Source organism: Sebastes umbrosus, chromosome 5 (assembly GCF_015220745.1).
Source record: "Sebastes umbrosus isolate fSebUmb1 chromosome 5, fSebUmb1.pri, whole genome shotgun sequence".
NCBI classification, from domain to species: domain Eukaryota; kingdom Metazoa; phylum Chordata; class Actinopteri; order Perciformes; family Sebastidae; genus Sebastes; species Sebastes umbrosus.
Window position 1 is genome coordinate 6,974,521 of NC_051273.1, and position 16,722 is coordinate 6,991,242.

General features: G+C 39.9%; 2 protein-coding genes across 5 annotated transcripts in view; one reads left to right on the top strand and one right to left on the bottom strand.

Moving 5' to 3' along the window:
• prg4b (proteoglycan 4b) lies at positions 1-10,350 on the top strand. 2 transcript variants are annotated; one of them, XM_037769535.1, is made up of 15 exons: positions 1-279; positions 378-456; positions 823-939; positions 1,917-2,039; positions 2,464-2,544; positions 2,674-2,730; positions 3,957-4,016; positions 4,130-4,402; positions 5,494-6,213; positions 6,706-6,792; positions 7,694-7,830; positions 8,044-8,200; positions 8,393-8,500; positions 8,888-9,016; positions 9,736-10,350. In XM_037769535.1, exons 2-15 carry the CDS (start codon positions 390-392, stop codon positions 9,843-9,845), a joined length of 2,226 nt encoding a protein of 741 aa, XP_037625463.1. In that variant the 5' UTR covers positions 1-279; positions 378-389; the 3' UTR covers positions 9,846-10,350. The 2 variants fall into 2 exon arrangements, with proteins under 2 accessions (XP_037625463.1, XP_037625464.1); XM_037769536.1 differs by lacking the exon at positions 2,464-2,544 and having other exon boundaries at positions 2-279.
• Positions 9,867-16,722, bottom strand: part of tprb (translocated promoter region b, nuclear basket protein) — a 26,652-nt gene continuing 19,796 nt past the window's right edge. The window contains exons 42-51 of one of the 3 annotated variants that reach the window (XM_037769533.1): positions 15,763-15,856; positions 14,932-15,077; positions 14,687-14,755; positions 14,487-14,578; positions 13,396-13,502; positions 13,213-13,311; positions 12,852-13,011; positions 12,131-12,252; positions 11,926-12,021; positions 9,867-10,160 (exon numbers count right to left, since the gene is read on the bottom strand). In XM_037769533.1, the coding sequence (XP_037625461.1) occupies positions 10,111-10,160; positions 11,926-12,021; positions 12,131-12,252; positions 12,852-13,011; positions 13,213-13,311; positions 13,396-13,502; positions 14,487-14,578; positions 14,687-14,755; positions 14,932-15,077; positions 15,763-15,856 (1,035 nt within the window). In that variant the 3' untranslated portion in view covers positions 9,867-10,110. Of the gene's footprint in view, positions 10,161-11,925; positions 12,022-12,130; positions 12,253-12,851; positions 13,012-13,212; positions 13,312-13,395; positions 13,503-14,486; positions 14,579-14,686; positions 14,756-14,925; positions 15,078-15,762; positions 15,857-16,722 lie in introns of all 3 variants that reach the window. The other 2 variants (XM_037769534.1, XM_037769532.1) reach the window with 2 other exon arrangements.

Sequence of the window (16,722 nt, forward strand, 5' to 3'; positions counted from 1 at the left end):
TTTTTTTTTCTGTTGCTCAGACGTGTGTGTGAAGTCAGCCGTCTGTCTGGCACAGATGTGTGTTGATGTGCTTCCAGCTGTTTGTGGGGATTCATGGTGTCTGGACCTATATGGTCTGGTCTGGTTTGGTCTGGAGGATCCTCCCTACAGCCTGTGAGATCATTACACTTTTAATTAGACCGGATCCGCCAATTAACGGGAAGTCAGACGGTCTCTCTCAGCCCTTTAAAAGCAGCTGAGTCAAAGCTCCTGCAGGATTCGGACAGAGGCTCAAACAGGGTGAGTTACATTTTATTCCCTCTTTTATCCCTCAGGATTTTCAGAATAAATGAATGCTCTGATTTATGTATTCTGTGTGTCTCATGGTTTGGTTTCAGATTTACAGAAGGATGTCTTCCACTGTACTCTATGCTGTTATTTTGCTGGCGTGTGCCTTGACATTTAGTGCTGCTCAGAGTGAGTTTAACTCGTGTGACATTTGTTTTGCATAGAGAAACATTTAGCTCAAATGTATTATTCAGTAATCTGATTGCCAGAAATTTGTTTTTAATGAGGGCTTTCCTGGAATCTATCATGTGCTTCTGTTCTTGTACTTGTTCATGTTTACTCTGTTAATAATTATTAGAAGGGGAACCGTATGTCTGTGTATACAATATGTCACCACTTCAGAAATCAATTTCTGGCACAGTTGTATTATTTACACACTATGTCCTCAAGTAGACGGTGTTATTGGACAGAAGATGATGCACATTTTTAAAAGGCACAGATGCCATTACTTCCCTCTTTGACATTTCTTTTCTGTTTCCATGTTCTCATACACAGCAAACTGTAAAGGTCAATGTGGTGCCGGGTTCATTAGGGGCTCCACGTGCCAGTGTGATTATGGCTGCATGGTTTATGGAGAGTGCTGCAAAGACTTTGAATCCCAATGCACCACAGGTGAGAGTTTTTCCTTCTGATATACTTATAACCCTGTCACTAGCAATAATGTAAAGTATTACTCTGTTGATCTCAACCTACATACACTGATATCCAAACCTTTTCAGTTACTGATAAAAAAAAAAAAGTACACTCATCAAATGTGGTTTTCATGTCAATTTATAACAGATTTTCAAAGTTTGCACTATTTATTTTACCAATCCTTATCCCTGAAGAGAGTCAGTGGTGGTAGAAGTATTCAGATTCTTTGCTTCAGTGAAAGTACTAATAACACACTGTGAAAATACTCCATTACAAGTAAAGTCCTGCATTCAAAATCGTACTTAAAAGTATGTAAGTATTATCAGCAAAATGTACGTAAAGTATGAAAAGTAAAAGTACTCATTGTGCAGTAATATGTTCCCATGTCAGAGTTTTACTCTATGATGTTTCTGGATTAATATTACTGCTGCATTAATGTGTATGTTGCATTTTATTGCTGTAGATGTTGAAGGTTGTGCTCATTTTCCAGCTGATCCAAGATGGTTTTTAAATAGACTATTTAGCTGAAGAAGTAGGAGAATTTTCCCAACCCATAAAGGAACACTTAATCCTTCAGTTTATCACAAACATTCAAAATCAACACATCTGCAGATACATGTTTTTTACATAACAGGAAGGGGATGCGAAGTTATAATCTGAAAAGTAACTAAAGCTGTCAGATAAATGTAGTTGAGTAAAAAGTATGATATTAGCCTCTGAGATGTAATGGAGTAGAAGTTGCATAAAATGGAAATACTCAAATAAAGCACAAGTACCTTCAATTTCGTACAGTACTTGAGTAAATGTGCTTAGTTACATTCCACCACTGAAGAGAGCAACATATCATAATACTGCTTGAATGTTCCATATTAATAACACAATATTTACATCAGTCAGATCTAATCAGCCCTGTGTAGTCTTGTTGTGTGTAAGTGTGTTGTGTTTGTGTGCGACAGAAAGCTCATGTAAAGGACGGTGTGGGGAAGGCTTCAAAAGAGGCCGGCTGTGTAGCTGCGACTCTGAGTGCGTCAAGTATAAACAGTGTTGTCCAGATCACAACACCCACTGTGATGCACAAGGTGAGCCTCGACCAACACAGTCAGCATGATTGAGTGTGTGTGTGTTTTTCTGCATGTTAACCTCAACAGTTTTCCTTCACAGTTTCGTACTCAGTAGTATCACCATGATATTTGCTGTCCTGATTAACATGTCCTTTGGAGCCTCCTTTTGATATTTGGTGGTCATTTGATACATGATCAGCTAATACACTGATGGTTGTGTGACAGCATGGCTGCATGTTAAAGTCAGCCCTCACCCTTCTCAGTTGCACTGTCATGCAACACTTATCATTTCAGATTAGTACATATGCATGAATGGTGAAGTGCAAAGAAGCCAGGATTAATCTGACATGGCATGTGGAGTAGCATGCAACGCATGCAGTAATCTGCACCGATGCATTGGGTTAAATTTGACAATATTTTCTGTCTCGGTTAATTACAACAGAGGAAATCAGTGGAGCAGCCAGTGCAACAGCACCCGTGGAGAATAATTCATGCAATAAAGTAAATGATAACAAACCCAAAGGTATATGTGACTTGGCAAAAAGGTCACTTTTTTTCTACATTTTCAGTCATTTAGGATTTAAGGCAAATTGTTTTTTTTGTTTTTTTACATGTTTAACTCTCTAACTGTTATTCATGAATATTCCCACAGAGCCGCCTCTGAATGAAGCAACAGAGTCTTCTCCATTCAGCGAGGGAAACAGTGCAGGTGACTATGCTTTTTGAAATTTACTCAAGGAAGCTTTATTTCACACCTCAAATAACTGCTACTTGATTCCAATGACAAAAAACAATAATCATAAAGTTAGGGCTGACCCGAATGTTTCAAAGCTTTGACCGTTGCCATGGTAATTGACCTCCAAATCACTATTCGAATGCTTCGTTTTTTTAATTATTTTTTATATATAAGCATGTAATAATAACGTATAAATCCCAAAATAGTCCATGACATAAGGAATAATCCCACAAAATGATTCGTTCATATTCAACATTAATTATTATTAGTTATTCTCAGACGGATGTTATTTGTTGTGTGTAGAGGTGTGTGATTGTACAGTAGTGCAATCAGCCCTACATAAACTCATTTGTTTTAGATTACTTAAAAGATGATTAATAGCTGAACTCAGTGGTTTCAATAAGACATATGTCAGGAAGACGGCAGAAAGATGTGTACGGTCGACTGCCACACTGTGGCTCTGTCGCTGTGGTTTGGTTTGGAGGCCAAGTCTCACCAGAACAAGCCAAGAGCACAAGCCCCACCGGCCAAAAGAAACACAAGGACGCAGTGTTGTCAGGAGTGTGTAGGAGGGTTACGGGCACAGGCTCAGTCTCAAGAGAGGAAAGCACAAAATAAAGCCAAGAAAGGAAGACAGAACATTTTCTTGGACGTTTTAAGTCAGTAATTGGTTTTACATCCGTGTTACTTTTCTCTCAGGAGGAAGACATGTTGTGACATTTCCATCTGGAACATCAGTGAGGTGCATGCTCAAGAAAAAAATGCAGGAAATATGGGTATAGTGTTGATTAAAAAAAAATGTTAACAATGCAAATTATTAAAGGAACAGTGTGTAGAATTTAGAGGGATCTATTGGCAGAAATGGAATATAATAATAATAAGTATCTTTTCTTTAGTGCATAATCACCTAAAAATAAGAATCGTTGTGTTTTCGTTACCGTAGATTGAACCGTTTATATCTACATATACGGAGCCGGTCGTCTTCACGGAGCCGGCCGCCATGTTTCTACAGTAGCCCAGAACAGACCAACCAAACACTGCCTCTATAGGGCCCTTTGCGGTTTCGCGTCAGCCACCATAGTTCTCCTACACGCTTGGCACACAGGAGTTTCAGTTGGTTGCAATCTGCATCCTCACCAGTAGATGGCGGCAAAACCTACACAATGCACCTTTAACATTTATATATTATTTGCCCACAGATGACCCTATGATTCCACTGGTCAGTCCAGCATCATATCCGCAAGATGAGCTCAGTGATGGTGAGCAGTAGTGTGCATGGATAATAAATCTAGCCAAGTGTTTTTCCCCCAGTAAAGTTTCACGAGTATGACGTACTGGTGTTCACCTTTTCCTACTTGCCAAATTCCTCTAGGTAAGTACAGCCAGCTTTTTTCCAATGAGGATTTTTCCAACAATGACCCGGAGGCAAGTCCAATCCCAGAGAGCACCAGCGGTTATGGATTGTCTACAGCTGACCTGCTGGATCAAATTTCTACTGAACCCACCATATCCAAGTTCAGCACAGAGACATTTACAGTCTTCTCTCAGACACAAACGACTATCTCAGATAACAAACCAACACAGGCCGACGACAGCCCCTCCACCCTTTACCCCACCACTGAAGAAACCCCCATAGAGAGCACAGGTAGGTCATATATAATAATTACCTGACAGACACAAATAGATGGGTGACAAATTAAAGGAAAAAACAACATGAAGAACCCAAGTAAGATGTTGTTACAGCACCAGCTGCCAGAATAGCCTCAAAGCTGCTCTGCATAGATTCTCAAAGTCTAATTAATCTACTTGTAGATGAACACCATTCTTCTTAAAGATATTCCCTCGTTATGTGTTTTGATGATGGTGGCAGAGCCCGCTTTCTAACATGTTGATCCAAAATCCCCCCATAGGTGACTACAAAGTTACAAATCATTTTCCTAGTCTTTTTTTAACAGAAAAATAACTTGATTCTTTATTAAAATCATTGTTTAAAAAAAAAACAAAAAACTAAAATGTAGAAGTTTTCCCATCTAGTGGCTAACGTCTTATGCTTGTCATTGGTTTGTGCAATTCATATTTCCACTGTACAGTGATGTTTTACGACTTTAAACCTTTAACCTTTACGAGGTTTAAACAATTCTATTTTAAAGGAACAGTGTGTAACATTTCGGAGGATCTATTAGCAGAAATATAATATAATATTCTTATCCATGTTTTCATTAGTTTGTAATCACCGGAAGCTAAGAATCGTGTTTTCGTTAGATTAAAATGAGCCTTTCATATCTACAGTACATAAGTCGCGGGTCCTCTTGGGGAGTGTCTAGAAGGTAACATGCAAATTGCATCTCCTGAGCGAGGAGATTGGCGTTACCACGGTTCTGCACTCGGCAACTCACGTTAACGCAGTCTTGGAAAGGGAGGAGTGAGCGGAGGGATTCTTAGTCGGTTGCAATCTGCAACCACACCACTAGATGCCTCCAAATCCTACACACTTTACCTTTAAGTTATTCTCTAGGTTTGTGTGGAATATATTTTTCTTTAGAAGGATGTTCATTTACGTGCTTACCAAACCATTCAGTGTATAAAAAAATCAGCATTTGTATTTAATGTGTATTTCTCTGCATATATATATTCAGGTGTTTCTTTTAATTTGCCTTCCATCTGTACAGCTGTCATTAATTTGATGATTTTTTAACATGCCTCTTACTACTTATAATCATGTTTGTCCTCCTCCAGATGCCAGTGATTCTACCAGCTCATCCAACCCAGGAACAACTCTCCCACAGCCTACAACAACAGCCGACCATGTCTCCAGCCAGGCTACTCCAACCTCAGTACCACAAACAGAGTATTCTCCTACAGCCAACATCCCAGAGCTGGAGATGGTAGCGGATACCACTGTAGCCTCCTCTGATGAGCCAGAGGTTACAACCCTACCCAACGCAGCCTCCTCCACACCTGTGGCCCCTGTAACCACACAACCCTCACAAGGCTCCTCCACAGTCTTGGAAAACGCTCAGGCCACCGTCATCCCTGCCTCAACGCTGGACCCGTTAACCATCCCAGGGGCAACCAGTTCAAACCCCAAACCAGATGATACAGACAGTGTCACAACAGGCCCTCCATCTTCTCTGGCTGACCTTGAAGATCCTTCCACCAGTGTTTCTCCAGCAGGGTTGCCAGAGCTTGATGCCCTGACGACCCACATTCCCTCATCCACTGATGCAGTGCCCAATGACATCACAGATGCAGGAGTAACCACTGCTGATCCACTAGATGTCACACCAGTCGCGACCAAACTCACACCATCTGAAGCCACCTCCAAACCCCAGAACAAACCTGACCCACACAAGCCATCACCAGCTAAACAAACTCTGGCTAAACCCAGCTCCATAGACGAGACTAAGCCTCTGGACCCTGCACAAACTCTAGACAATACTAGAGACTTCCAAGCAGGTAAGAAATGTTCTTATCATCGGTCCAGATTCTCAACACAACATCCAGAGAAAACAAATAACCTCAAAGATGAATTCTGTGACTCTGAGAGGAGGAATTTCATTCCTGTAGGCTTTGCTGATATCTAATTTATTTTAGACTATTGCAAAAATGGAGGCCTCTAGTTGCTGGTACATATGTATTACTGCCCTCAGCCTGCTTTATGAGCTTGGTTATTTTGTCATCATGCCTCTGGGTGAACAGAGCTGCCTTCAATACGTAGCTACACTTTATTAAGTGGCAGAGGTGGCTGTTTTCACACTCTATAAATGAATCAAACACTTCTTTGAAATTGGAAATAAAGCCCAGACACTTAATCCGTACAGCTCCTGGAGCCCAATATTACAATTAACACCCAGTAACTCAGTCTGTGATTGCATGGCTTTCTTTGTCTTATTGCTTGTTTATCCAAACAGATGGTTTTTCAGACAATTTGTGTCCTTTTTTCCTCAGATGACAGCAACGATACAAATCTGTGTAGTGGGCGGCCGGTCAGCGGAGCCACTACGCTGAAGAACGGCACAATGGTGGTTTTCAGAGGTTAGTGCCAGCTGATCATTAGATCTAAGTACTGTATTGTGCGTTAAGCCAAATATCATTGATTAACATAGAGAGAGAGAGAGCAATGGTGGAAATTAAGTAATGTATATTGACTAAAGAAATCTACTTAAGAACAATTTTGAGGGACGTTTGCTGTTTTTTTATGCTACTTTATACATCTTCTTCACTACATTTCAGAGGGAAATCTTGTACTTTTTTACTTCACTACATTTATCTGACACATAAGATTTTACATGAAAAAAAACGGATGAGTTTTTAGAATACAATATATTGTGTATGAGTTGTTCCACAAAAGAAGGATTTCCATTTAATCAATTTGATGAGATATTTTTCCTTTTCTTTTCCGTCCTAGTAATTATCTCATGACCCCTCAGATTTAAGATTTATCTTATGACCCTTTCTGGGGGCCCAGCCCCTAGGTTGGAAACCACCAGACTAAAGTACTTAACAGTATATACAGTACAGAAGTTAAAGTTAAGTTAGCTGCACATGGACCAGTAAAATAATACTTTTACATTGATGTATCAGCTTCAACAATCTAAAAATGTCATATATAATATTATATCAGTCACAGGGGCCATTCTTCTGCATAATGAATACTTTTACTTTTGATACTTTAAGTACATTTTGCTGATATTACATCTGTACTTTTACGATTTACAATGCAGGACTTTTTAAAGGAAATTTTACATTGTTGTTACTTATACTTAAGTAAAGGATCTAAATTATTCAATCGCTACAAGAGTACAAAAAGTACAGTTGAGCAGAAATAGAAAATGTACATTATATAACCATAACAATAAAATACACAGTTCCCACAAGTTACAAATTCTGATAGACATTGAAATGACTCTGATGGTAAATCTATTTTATTTTTCAGGGCACTACTTCTGGTCTCTGGACAGACACATGTTGCCTGGTCCGGCTCGTGGCATCACACAAGAGTGGGGCGTCCCTTCCCCCATCGACACTGTGTTCACCCGCTGCAACTGCCAGGGCAAAACTTACATTTTCAAGGTACATTTACTCATCTGATCCGAGATCAATGAGTACATTTGACAAATCTGAATTCGAAGGATTTCATGGATGACACCCTTTGTACCATATCAGGATGCATTTTTGCTGCCAAATACACAATCTTGGCTCACATTAATCACCAATTATCCACCTGCTGTCTAGGGTTATTTTAGTTGCCTGAGGTTTAATGTTTCGGGGTTGTGATCTTTGCAGGGACCCAAGTACTGGAGATTTGAAAATAGTGTGTTGGACCCGAACTATCCAAAGGTTATTGAAACAGGCTTTGATGGGCTTCGGGGCCAAATCACAGCTGCTCTGTCTGTGCCTCAGTACCAGACGAGGGGAGAGTCAGTTTATTTCTTCCAGAGAGGTGAGGAACTGTTGTCTTATTCAAGCTAATTAATATATTTTTATTTCTATGATTTATCATTAATAATATCTTTTTAGTTTCTTTATTGCTATTGTAGTTTTTCCTGTGTGTAAAATAAAATTTAGATTTTTATTAATTAAAAGTTGTGTGTGTCATGCATGAATACATTCTGAAATTGAATGGTTCTTCCAGGGGGATTGGTCAAGAAATATTCATACCAGCTTGGCACAAGTCCAACATGTGGCAGGAAACCCCAGTTTACCGTTCATACAGTCCGCAACCGAATGGTTCGACAAGCAGGTACTCCAAGAATTCACAAGAACTATTTTAAATTGTGTGACCTAAATTCATCTTAATGACAATTTGTGTGGTCCTGTATAAATGTAACTGTTATGAGTGTACTGGATGTTTGCTGAGCATTTTGACAGATTTACTTAAACTCACGTAAACATGTTTTATTTGAGTTACAACACATGTAGTTCTCTGAAAAAGTGAGTCATGCTTTTGTGGGGTAGCAATGTCCATCTTGTAAATAACGGGCAAGTGGAAATAAGTTGCCTGTGTACCGTTAATGGGACTGCAACTGTTGAAGGGGGGTGATATTTAACAAATGTCAAAATATAACATTACATAAATATACATTAACTACTATATAAATTCACTCATTTGACTCTCAACTGCTTCCAGTGTCTCGTCTAGGGCCAGCTGTCAGCTTCCGGACAACTTGGAGCGGTTTCCCCTCCACCATCACAGCTGCTGTGTCCGTCCCAAGCATCAGAGCACCAGAGGGATACAAATACTACGTCTTCTCAGGATGTAAGTCATCAATTAATACCCGTGTTGTAGTCATATCTCTCCTTTGAGCAGATTTAGGGAGTGGGTTCAGTTTTATTTTAAGATATTTTCTATAAAAGACAGTCAAGTACTAAGGAAACTTGTTGGAACATTTAAATTCTGTTTTCTGCACATCAAGGCCCAAATTTGTTTTATTTTGGAGGTCTTTAAGTAGTAATTTCTATTCCTTCACAATAATATTTAATTGCTCCTCTTCAAAAGAACAAAACGTCCTTCACTTGTCTGTCTGCACTAAGACTTTTGTCCTCATTCACATGATGTCTGACAGGCCTAACGAGGACCATGTGTGTGTCTGGGTGTGTGTCAGGGTGGGGTGGGCTACTAGGCAGATGGAAAGGTCATTGAGGGCGTTGTCCATTCACCTACAGCTCAAATGGAGTAACCACAGTAAAAGATTCCATTTTAACGATGATACCTTCAGTTTAAAGAATACTGTAATTCCTGTCTGAGTAAAACATTTCACTGTTTAATCATCAGGAGGGGTTTAGTGTCTAGTCACTTATGTCATTCAAGAAAACACTCCAGCTCTTAAGACTCATGTCCTGCTGAAGCTTTCCAAGTTAATTCTACCAAACCCATGTTCACTAAAATGGAAACTGGCATGTACATGGATAAAAAGTACATCCTAAAAGCCATGCATTAATTTAAATGCTAAATGAACCATTCTGTTTCTATTGCAGCCAAATCCTACAATGTGAGGATGGGCAGTGAACATCCCGTCATTCCTCCTACAACCAACGCGTCACCTCAGAGCAACGGCGTCTTCAAGTGCCAAAAGAAAGTCCGATGAAAGAAAATTGACTCTTATACATTTTTTTTCTCCTAGTTTTAAAGTTTATTACATCATTCATAAAACGCACTGCTTCAGCATGGACCGATTACAAAATGGTACTTTACAAGATCATAAAAAACAAAAGCCAAACTAAAAACAACAAGTGAATATGATCGAGGCTGAATACAGAATCTAAACACGCTGCTTGGAAAATATGTAACTTGAAAATATAATGACAGCAATGTGAGGGCAGTCATCGTTGTCAAGTTTTCTGACTGGTGCTTCATCTTGCGAATCGTCTCCCATGTACACCCCGAGAAGGAAATCCTTGACCTGTCGGGATAAACAATATTTTTGATTAAACGTAATATATGTACAGTGGCTTAATAAAATATGTATGACATGTAAAACAATTATAGTGTTTCCTCTGTTATTCTCATCAACATTAAACTGAATTATAATACACCAACATGTATTTAACGCTTTGACTGGTAATTCAAAATAAACAAATGCTTTGCCAGGACTTGTGTGCACATCATGTCTGTTGGTCTGTATGAGTTATAATGCAGAAAATGTGAGTTTGCATTATGAGTTAGTGAATAAAGAGACAAAGAGGTTGATTTAGTACTATTTTTCAGGCCTGCAACAACTTGCAAAAAAATATGACTAAAGTGCAATAATATATTTTATTAGTCAAAGTCTAAAACACAAAACTGGATATCTGTAATTTTAGATCTGATTTACAATAAATATGGCAGTATTGTTGCAGAAGTACTGCATGTGTGGAAACCTGCTGTTTATTGGAATCACACATTGCAAAACTCTCAAAGATGAACCGACTGGCCAAGTGTGGTACCACAGGGTTAATGCTGCTGTTACGTATTTGTTTCTGTGATTTGAGACCTTTATTAGACCAAAGGGAGGACAGAAAATGAGACATCTGGAACGCCTTGAGCCCCTACAGGCCACTGGCGCGCCCCTACAGGCCACCGGCGCGCCCCACATGCTGCTGATTTTGATGTGAAAATACAAACACCGTGTGAAACAGCATTACATTTAGCATGCTGGTTGTTTGGAACCAGACTTTATTGGCATTGTCAAACCAGACTGATGTGATACGACAAGCTGATCCAACATTTCTCTATATCAAAGTACGAAGAGCATCTTCAACCATATCAGGCCCTCATCAGACAGAGCGCACTTTGCAGATGGAAAACGTGAGGCGCAACGCACTGCCTTTTTGTTACTCGATCAGACAGAGCGTTTTTTTGCAGTTTTTTTCTTTAACTTGAAGCTAGGAAACCTCAGAATGAGTGCTAATGATACCTTAATACAAACCATGAACTGTACAGTGAGTGACTAAATAGTACCTAAAATTTCAAGTACCGCACTAATTTGCCTCCTGCTGTTTTCTGTTCAGATCACAGTAACTACGGTTGGTAAAGTCATATAGAGTAGCTCCGGGTATCCAGCAAAAGTCACCACAATGACAAACAATACGCTAATGACATTGGGCGCTTTTCCTCTCTGAGGTGAATTTCTTTCAACTCGCAGTGTTCAGGGCTCTGCTGTAAAAACGCGAGGCGCTCAGCAATGCAAAAGCATTGCACAAAATGCTTCATTGTCACTGAAAACAATTTCAAAAAAGTCGCCCCAGGCTGCTAATATGCGCTCTGTGTGATCAAGGCCCAACTGTGGTGGTCGCCCACTTAGTGTGCTGAACGCATCATTTTTACTCTTTCGCTAATGTTTTTATTTTGTCGGTCTCCATTTAGTTTTTTTTTGACAATGATTAATATTGATTCTCTTGTAATCCACAGGTTTTGGGCCTCATTTTGTTCAACTACTCCTGCTTTCTTTCACAATATCATATCATGAGCAAATCTTAATATCCATTTGTGATGCTTTTATTGGAGTTAGCCAGATAGGAGAGAGATTCTAATGCTTTTTACGAATGTTTTGCTCTATAGAGGGAGGAGCTGTGGACTAAAACACAAAGCCACGTGGGCCTGGAACAGTTTCAAGCTCATGAGCAGTATTAGTGCTATCACACCCTATTGTGTGTGCGTGTGTGTTTGTGTGTGCTTTCACGTGTTACCTCCTCTCTTCATGCGGCCGCCGCGGTGTTCTGGCCAGCGCTGCAGCTGTCTGCTGGTTCCAGGTCTAGAGGGTTTAGGTGGAGCACTGCTTGTATCTAAAAATAAACAACACAGCAAATCAGAACTGAACACCAATTAAGAAACATGAGGAGATAAATTGTCCTTCACAGCAGGGATCTGCACATATATGTGGCTGCACTGTACCTGCAGAGCTGGAGGAGGGCTCCTGGCTGGTGGAGGGGAGGCAGGACTTGTCAGATTGCTGGCCTGACTCCTCTATATCTCCCTGCGAGACCACTTGATCTACTGACACTTCTCCACTGGACCTGGGATAAACACACCAACAAACAGGCATGGAACTGATCAAATTATACAATCATGCCGTCTTAAAATCATCTGTAAAAACATGAAGGCAAGAAAATAAAGAAGCACAAGATGCACTTATTATAAACCTGCTAACTTCTAGAGTTTTATATTTGATGCAGCTATTGATACTGAGAGTGGAGAAAACAAATAATGAACAAATGGTAACAAAGAATGAATAAAGTAGAAAGTAGTGGCAAGCACAGCTCCAAATCTTTAACAGTATCGGGTGCCCGGTAGTAGTAAGAACTAGAATGGCACTCGGCCTCTATTGAGGGAAGATATTAGTGAAGTTAATCTATGCTTGCAAACTGTACAAAATACACTCATGAATGCTCTATGGCTCGAGGGCTAAAAATGCCTAGTACTACCAAAAAGCACAGAAAAAATTCAAAAATAGAGAGGATAAATAGCATGTTCAATTTAACCTAAGAAACAAATAATGAATGTTGTAGATGAAGGGCAGGGGAAAGCTTGCTGACAGCTAGACATCTGAATTCCAACAACAGCCAAAAAACACATATGAAAAGATTGACAAGCAGCAGAGAGGAGTGAGCCTCACCTATCAGTGTCTGGCTCCAGGAAGACGTCGTCTCTGTCCTCCCCTGTGCCAGCTGTTCCTGGAACAACCAGGCCTGGTGTGGAAGTGCTCACCATGGGAACAGACTGGGAGGCGAGCTCACTGGTGGTGTCAGACTGAGCAACCTCTGAGAAGATGTTTACTGGAAGAGAAGCATATAAAAAGAAGATACACTCACTGATTTTGTTGAAGCATGTGATAGCACTCCCAAATATGACAATTTCCATCTGGCTTACTGATTATTTTCAGAAAGTGTAAACTGTGTTGAGTATGCTGATGAAAAGGGTGGGTCTATAGATAAACAGAACAGATGCCTTCATATCAGACTGACTGAGACAGATACCTGGTGCTGCAACTTGTGACGGTGTGGTGGGAACGCTGCGTCCACCAGACTCCTCTTCATGAGTTGCTAGGAACAAGGGGCTTTCATACATCCCAAGACCTGAAGACAAGAAAAAAAGCTTTTATGTTCTGTTGCAGTTAGCTGGTGGGGTGTTTAAAACTCTGTACTGTGGCGGTGGAGTACCTCCTTGTGATGCCAGCTGTCCCAGGTCAGAGTGCGAGGAGGAGCTGGTCTGTGGCATTTCGCCTGAAAGACCAAACCTGAAGCGAGGCACACCAGCCACTTGAGAACTGACATGCAAAAAACAGTCATTCAGTTCCATAAGACAGCAGAGTGACAGGTATTTTATGGCGCTTTCACAAACCATAGTCCGAATCAGAGTAAAATTGATACTTTTGGTTAGTTTTAGTCTGTTTCAGTTTCACGGTGCACATATTAAAGCAGACCAAATAAAATAATCAATTTGCTGAAGGGCGTGTACGAAGGAGAGAATTGAACTTTTCCATCTCGAGAGCTGCCACTTCTATGCAGGGAATTGCAGACTTTGTAATATTTCTGTCAAACTGATCTACTGTGCGCACGAATCCCTTCTCCTCCAGTTTTTTTGCGGACTTTATTTAGCATATTCTGTATGTTCTCTTCAACCCAGCTGTCAAGCAAACATCAGGTCAGTCCTCTCCCACTCTTGTTAACCTGTCGTTAACCTGTGTCCATCTCAACAAATGCCCGCACAGGCAGCCTGCGTTTTGGTTCACTTGGAAATGGTCCAAGACCACCTCTCGCAAGCGATCTCGGTCTGGTTGTTTTGGTCCGCACCAGAGTACGATTACGGTGTTCACAACAGCTTAAATGAATCGCACCAGAGGTTGAACCACACCAGAGTTTGATTAAAACTGACTAACAGTTGGCTTGTGAAAGCGCCCTTAGGTGCTTTTCCCCCTGCCTATTCCTGTTTGTATAAATAATATCTACATATTCACTCAAGTCTCCGACTCTTCAAAATTCAAAAAGTACATGTCCAAGACCATAACGTAGGTCTGTATGAAAGTTTTAAATCAATCTAAAAGATACAGAAGCTTTAAGTTTTATTTATACATCAAAATACAAACTAAAAGTAATTCATTAAAATAGAAACCTTCAAAGAAGAAACCAACAAAATATAGAAGTAAAATCATGTCATCTAAAAATGTGTTGTATAATAATATCGGATCATGTACTGTGTTACCAGTGATCATTCTGACCTCCTGGTCTGTGTCAATGTGTGTGAGACTTACTGGATGGCCTGGTCAAAACCATCGGACTGGTGTTGCACCACCAGAGTGGGAGTGCTGGGAACCATCCTGTCATCATCATCGTAGAAGTGCTGCTGCAGAGGGAGAGATGGCAGAAAGTGTTGAATACAAACAGAAAGTTTCACACTAACATACAGTATGTCTAGATAATGTAATGACTGTAAATGTTAAAGAGGACTTACAGAACTGCCCGACACCCCGGCAGAGAGCTGAGGGACTCTGCCCACCGACTGACGACGAACAGGGATACGCTGTGAAGTTACATTTGACAAAAATTTAGCAGAGCTTGAGTTCCACATACAGAGATGACATTAAAATATGAATACTGTGAAAGAGCAAATTTGTATAAAAAAATAATCAATAACTCAAAACAATACTCTTTTTTATATTTAAACTTCTCTGGATTGCTCGTCCTTCATACCTGAACCTGAGCAGGAGGTCCCAGGTCTGATGTCGGAACAATGGTCAGTCGAGGTGACTGCTGATGTGTTGGTCTCCGTGGCGACTGGGGCATCCGTGTACCAGAGCTTGTGATAGGTTGTTCTGTGGAGAAGGCCTCCATACTGCCCTCGACTGAAACAACAGCAGAAATGCTCAAATAAACAGAGGTCCATTTTATTTTTAAATAAATGCAGAGCTATAAAGAGTTGTGAAAAAAAACTAATCATAAAAACAAAGCCAATCCACTTCTTATTCAATTATTTATTGGCTCTAAAATCCTGAGACTTGGACAATTTTTTAACAGCAACAACACAAATCATGTTTAGGGTCAAAAACAAATTACTTGAAAGCATTCAAACGTTATTAAAAATGAGAGAAAGTCAATATGATTTGAGAGGATTACGCATATTCAATAAACAGTTGGTCAGAACAAACGTAAAAAAAAACTGAATTCATTAAAATTACACTTGAGAATCTGGCTGGTTCCCTAATCGAACCAGTATTGTATGTTTTTCTAATCATGGGCCCCCACTGGTATAATGTACTAAGGTTAAGTTTTACGTCAACCCCCCAGCTAAATGGGTCCACAAAATAGCATGAATCATTAGATTCATTTTATAAGTAAAGCAATGACCTTTATTTTGGCTAACCAATGTACCACTCTTCCCTTCAGACAGACAACAACATATTACATCTGTCTCAGTCATCGTCAAGTGTCTGATAACTAACTGGATGGCGGGACAGTTTGTGAGCGCATGGGGAGAGTCTGGGGTGGATCTATGAGTGTGTGTGTTTGACGGGTTTTCCTGGATCTTACAGCTGGGTGTCTGGGAATCTGCTGGCCTTTGGGTGGAGTCAGACGCCCCCAAACTCTCTTCTGTCTCTGTGCCCGGGTCCGTTACATCAGCTCCCTGAGAAAGAACAAAAGTATGTAATAAAATGAGATTTTTAAAAAGTTAAATGGGCAAATAAAAAGGTCAAGTGAAAAAGAGGAGTTGGGTAGAATTGGAGGAAGCGGGTTATTGGATGGTTCCCACACACTATAGATGCCAGGATTTACTGGCAACGCCCCGCATACAGATTATGATTCATTTCCACGCTATATGGAACAAAGATGCCCTTCAGAAAAGGCCAAAAATTATGCGTAAAAACACTCAAATATTTAATATGTATCGGTTTAAAATGTTGAGGCCCCATACAGAACCCCCACGCACACCATACACAATTAGTTTGTCATTCTATTTAATCTACCACTTTGTTTCTCATTCAGGGTTCCTATGGCTTAAGGCAAGTTAGATTTTGAATTGGCACTTCCCCATGTCGTCCAGGGTATTACAGTGACAGCTAGCTGGCAGACAGTGGATCCTCTGCTCTGAGAATCCCAGCCAGAAGGAAAATATGATGTGTTTTTTGTTCCGCTATCCAGATCTGTGTAATGTTAAATGCGAGAGGCATTTGATAAATTATTTCTTAAAAATAGATGTTACCAATTATTTTGAGATTTTACAATGCAACAATTCATAAAATCCTACTTTCCATGTCTTCCCATGATTAAAAAAAAAAACCATAACACCAATAAAGGCCTTATTTTTAGATGAATGTATGGTGTACGGTCTAAGACCTGCTCTATATATAAAGCGTCTCGAGATAACTTCTGTTATGATTTGACACTATATAAAAATAAATTTAATTGAATTAATTAATTCAATGCCTTTTAAGACTTTTTAAGGATCCGCTGGAAAATACTATTACTTTCTTTCTCAATATTGGATATTTA

What these genes read in the sequence shown, in the direction of transcription:
- prg4b (XM_037769535.1), top strand. Translation starts at nt 390, where the DNA reads ATGTCTTCCACTGTACTCTATGCTGTTATTTTGCTGGCGTGTGCCTTG. An exon ending in GCAAAACTTACATTTTCAAG is followed by an intron (nt 7,831 to 8,043) that starts GTACATTTACTC and finishes TGATCTTTGCAG; the next exon opens with GGACCCAAGTACTGGAGATT. An exon ending in AGTTTATTTCTTCCAGAGAG is followed by an intron (nt 8,201 to 8,392) that starts GTGAGGAACTGT and finishes TGGTTCTTCCAG; the next exon opens with GGGGATTGGTCAAGAAATAT.